We start from the raw sequence: 4,744 nt of genomic DNA, 5'->3' as shown, positions 1-4,744 counted from the left end.
GTGTAACCAAAAGGTATAGATATATCACAAGATATGGAGATTAAATGGAATGATTAACTGGTTAAACATATGGCAAGCAGCTGCATAGTCCTTTTCTCTACCTCTCTCTTCTCTCTCTATCGTCTTCTTCAACCTTTAGAGATGGACGATGGTTTGAGCTAGTCTCACCCTTCCCTCCCTTACTTGTTCATTTTGTTGGAGTTTTATTGTTCTTTTCTTCTCTTCTGATCTAGATCTGGAAAATCTTTTCTTCCAATTTGAGAATTTGAACTCTCATGATAGAGTTCTAAACATATGAGCTATTTTCTTTCGACTTAGATCAAAGAGTTTAATAATATTTTCAGGGATTTGATACCTCATGTTCTGTCCGTGTATAGGCCCTCTGTCTCTAGTTTTAATGGTGATCGCATGAGCTCTAGCGTCTCACTGAACTATGAAGGTTTGCTCTTTCAAAAGTCAAATTTGTGTTATTCAACATATTTTTGTTGTCTCCATACAACGATAATATAGAGGAAGCCAAATTTAATTGCGCACTGCCAACTGGCAATGCCATAATTACTAGAGAAGGAATTTACGGCATATGCTCATCACTTGCGATTAATAATGATACGAGATCCAATGATCGTCAACCGATTATTTTGCTTGACAGATTCGTTCTTATAGAACGAATGCGTGCTTAATCCTGCTGGTGCTTTGTTGTTCTCTTTGTTTTCTGGATTTGGCTTTGTTTTGTAGTCTGGGTTTTGCTCTGCTTTGATTTTCTTTGTCATGAAAGTCTATATACTTCTCACGTTTCCTTTTGAGTAATGAATATAATTTTATTTCGACCAAAAAAAAAACTGGTTAAGCATAAGTTGTGGTACCTCATAATAAAATAAGAAGGTTATGGAGACTTATCTCTGGAGATTGGACATGTCGGACGAAGGATTGATTCGATATCATTTGTCGAATCGAAAAAAGAGGTACTCACACTTATAAATTTGACAAACTTAGTTTGTTTTAGAGAGTTTTGATTCGTGCCTTGAAATAAGTCTTGCCGTAATTAGATATTTTGATTTCTTTTAACTTTTCTTGCAGAGATGTATCTTTCTCGTATGTACCCCATTCCTCGGTTATTCAAATGTCACCAGATTTTACTCCACACTAAATAGACGATTAACTTGGCTCTTCCTTTCACATAAAACTTCCACTACATCACAATTTTTTTGATTTAATGAGAATTCCGAATCTTTCGACTCAACTGAGCTTTTTGGTTATCGCTCCCCACGAGTATCGAGTAAGGCTCTCCTTATAGAATGACCAACTTAACCTAACCAAGATTAATACGAGTAGAAGGCTTTATGATTGTTTGTCTCAACAATAAAATGCACTTTCGAAAACAAAATCTGTTAATTTATAATAATGATTCGCAATTCTGTAACAAATATTCTTTTTTTTTGTTGCATATTCTCATTCATAATTAATTTAGTAAATTAATCCTTTATCCCCCCCAACATTTAGTATCAACTTGCAATATTCTTGCCATGTTTTCTTCATGATTGACGTGGGCTCCCCCAAAAATCCAAAGATCAGGATAGACCTCACCAAATTTTTAATATATTTTTATTTTATTGTTCTTCGGCGAATAAACAATAAAAATGTGGCAACTCGAGAGACTTTACAGTACGAAAACCGCCTAAAATAATTAAATTTAGGATATTCGAGCATATCCACAATCGCGATAACTCCCCGAGCTCGATCTCATTGGTCAATCCTACGTGGAGCACAGCTGTCCGGTCCACCCCCCAATGAGCCCTCCCCCCACCCCCCCCACGTCGCCTGCCTCCCAATCCCGTCCCGCCACGTCGAAACGGAACGGGCAGCCATGTTCGCGGCGGCCCGTTCGGCGCTCGTGACCGACGCGGGCCCCACCGGCGAGGAACACCGAAAATCCGAACCGTCGCTATAAATACATGGACACGCGTGGTTCAGGATTTGCGATAGCGGAGAAAAAAGAGGAGGTCTCCTTCCAAATTCCCGGTGAAACGTCCATGGCCGAAGCTTCGGCGGCTCACCGGAATTTCCACGGGAAAGCCGAGTTCCCGGGCGAGCCGGAGACGTCGCTGGACGTCTTCTTCGGGTTCCTGGACGAAGGCACGGCGTCGCCGGAGAGCTCGTGCGGCTCCGGCGACGGGTTCGAGGATCCGGAGGACGGCGAGGAGGACGGCGGGTCGTCCAGCGCCGAAGAGAGCAGAGCATTCTGGGAGTCGCAAGAACATCTTGTTCAGGTAACTGATGGAATCGATTGATTAACTTGTCGGAAGTTTTTTGATTGATTTTTTTCGGCTCATGAATGCGTATTGATGGTGAGCAATTCTCGCTTTTCGCAGGCGACGCTGTATCGGACCAGTTCAATCGAGTCCAGAATCAGGCAAGCCACTAAAGAATGCTTGATGGAATTAAATTGGAACGATTCGCAATGCGATTGTCTCAAATCCGCCGCGGGGGGTTGCTGGAGTTGCCTGCGGCGGGACATCTGTGACCGGCTCCGGCGCAATGGCTTCAACTGTGCCATATGCAAATCCAAATGGGGGAGCTCACCAGCTATCCCATCAGGTAATCATAGAATGATTATCTTTGAATTGCACTAAAATCTATCAACTCTGGCATAGCAATGTGATTACTGATTGGCACACCCAATTCCAGCTGGTGGGTGGGGTTTGCAATTTTAGTAAATATTGTTTTATGGACTGACCAAATTGCTGAAATCTTTACTCAATTGGTCGTCAGGGGAGCACACGTACTTGGAAGTGGTGGATGAATCGAGCTCCAAGAAAGGAGCCGTGAGAGTGATAATCGAGCTCAATTTCCGGGCGGAGTTCGAGATGGCGAGAGCCTGCAAGGGGTACAACCGGCTGGTCGGCCGGCTGCCGGAGGTCTTCGTCGGGAAAGCCGAGAGGCTGAGGCCGCTGATCAAGGCGCTGTGCGCGGCCGCCAAGAGGTGCACGAAGGAGAAGGGGATCCACATGGGCCCGTGGAGGAAGCACAAGTACATGCAAGCCAAGTGGCTCGGCACGTGCGACCGCTCCACGTTGAGCCCGCTCCCGGCTGGGCTCTCAGTCCGGCGAGCAAAGCCGAGGGCCTCGATGCTTACTTTCGACATGCTTGAGAAGTTACCCAAGTTGCAATGTACTGCGGTTGAAGTTGTGTGAGTGGTTTTTTTTGAGTGTGTGTGGAAGGAGAAACCCATGGTTTTTTCTAAGTTTTGCCAGTTGAATCGGAGAGTAAGTTCGATGAGTCATGTAAATTTTGGAGGAAATAATTGAGTGATTCCAATAAATTTTGAGTCAAGTGTTGCCCATACTTGCCTTTTCTTCTTAATATAGTTTATTTTCATTCCTTGAAGTTAGGTTGGATATGTACTCTGTAATCGCCCTTTTAGATATTATTACTAAACAGGGGTCTTTAGCTTATGCTGTAATAGGAAGGAATTTGATGAGACGCTATGAAACATTACATATATTTGGAAACATTGGTCGTCGGCTTTCGGAAACTCATTGTCTGAAGTTTAGAAGGTTGAATTTCACTTTTTGATTCGCCCTTTTTGATTGTAGAAATAAATTTTGCAAAAATCTTGTATTCTGTCTTCGCATATATAAAATCAGATACGAGAAGCATCATGCCATGTCTTAAACTTTATAAGAACAAAAGCCAACACATACAAAATCAAAATAGAACTTCTCTTTGATTAAGGGTAATCGGTACCATAGTGGGTAGATTCTAGATCCTACCTTGTTAGAATTAGTTATCAGTTTTTGGAACCTGGAGCCTATCTGTTTGTCCTAAAACTAATCAGCTTCTCCAGTCCGGCTCTTGAGTCTACCTAAAAATCTGTTTTTCTTCTGTTCTTTTTTCTTGTTTCATTTTTTTACAACAAAATAATATGAGCAACAAAACGGTTCAAAGTAAAAGGTGAACGAGAGCGAGCAAGCAAAGGCGAGTCAAGGATGAGCAATGTTGCGAGGCTCGAACGAGTGAGGGCGAGCCACGAGCAAACGAGGAGGAGGTTGAGTCGAGAGAGAGAGAGAGAGAGAGAGAGAGAGAGAGAGAGAGAGAGAGAGAGAGAGAGAGTTGTGAAGTGTCCAAGTTAGGTTGAATATAATAGAGAAACAGATGCCAAGAGAAAAATTAGGATTTTTAGGCTTCATAAAACCAGTTTCAAATTCAGTCAGTCGGTACGGTTCTCGGGTGCTTCTTCCTTGGGAACCGGGAACACGACCAGTTTCCTTTAAAATCGGGAACTCGACCGATTTTTAGGACAGTACGAAAAGGATCTCGAACAGAACCAATTCGGTTGCACGGCCCTATATTTGAGGATTTGAGAGGAAACGAGATGGAGTCGAAGAGGGTCAAATCGATCCTTCCTCTTCGTTATTGGCTAAGCTAATGTCCCTTCACAGATATTCCTTACATTTTGGGCTGCTTCGCCGAGTGAGTCAGCCCGGACCGGTCGGGGTTTCGAGCTCCCGATCAACTTTGCTCGCCCCAATCTCTTTGTATAACAATGTCGAATAATTCTAAACCTAATAGGCAGATGCCTTCTTTTTCCCTCTTATAATACAAGGGCACAAGCGCAGAGGCACAACGAACCGTGAAACACCCTGCAGATCCATAAACCAACTGCATCAACTCTTGGAGATCAGTAGCAGACAGAATTTAAATTCTTTTATGACCGTGTGAATCACACATTATCTTATATAATCTA

At 43.1% G+C, this 4,744-nt stretch overlaps 1 protein-coding gene across 1 annotated transcript; it reads left to right on the top strand.

The window, feature by feature from the left end:
• Positions 1-1,937: 1,937 nt before the first annotated feature.
• Positions 1,938-3,342, top strand: LOC115685509 (uncharacterized). The gene is made up of 3 exons (XM_030610587.2): positions 1,938-2,267; positions 2,370-2,595; positions 2,770-3,342. The coding sequence occupies exons 1-3, from the start codon at positions 1,953-1,955 to the stop codon at positions 3,189-3,191; spliced, it is 963 nt and encodes a 320-aa protein (XP_030466447.1). The 5' UTR covers positions 1,938-1,952; the 3' UTR covers positions 3,192-3,342.
• The last annotated feature ends 1,402 nt before the right edge of the window (positions 3,343-4,744 follow it).

This window comes from Syzygium oleosum, unplaced genomic scaffold, assembly GCF_021117445.2.
Source record: "Syzygium oleosum isolate NSW1041296 unplaced genomic scaffold, Sole_v2.1 Sole_v2.10, whole genome shotgun sequence".
In the NCBI taxonomy this organism is placed as follows: Eukaryota; Viridiplantae; Streptophyta; class Magnoliopsida; order Myrtales; family Myrtaceae; genus Syzygium; species Syzygium oleosum.
The sequence above is the reverse complement of the archived record's forward strand: the minus strand, read 5'-3'. Positions and strand labels throughout refer to the sequence as shown.

What these genes read in the sequence shown, in the direction of transcription:
- LOC115685509 (XM_030610587.2), top strand. Translation starts at nt 1,953, where the DNA reads ATGGACACGCGTGGTTCAGGATTTGCGATAGCGGAGAAAAAAGAGGAG. An exon ending in CGCAAGAACATCTTGTTCAG is followed by an intron (nt 2,268 to 2,369) that starts GTAACTGATGGA and finishes CGCTTTTCGCAG; the next exon opens with GCGACGCTGTATCGGACCAG. An exon ending in CTCACCAGCTATCCCATCAG is followed by an intron (nt 2,596 to 2,769) that starts GTAATCATAGAA and finishes ATTGGTCGTCAG; the next exon opens with GGGAGCACACGTACTTGGAA.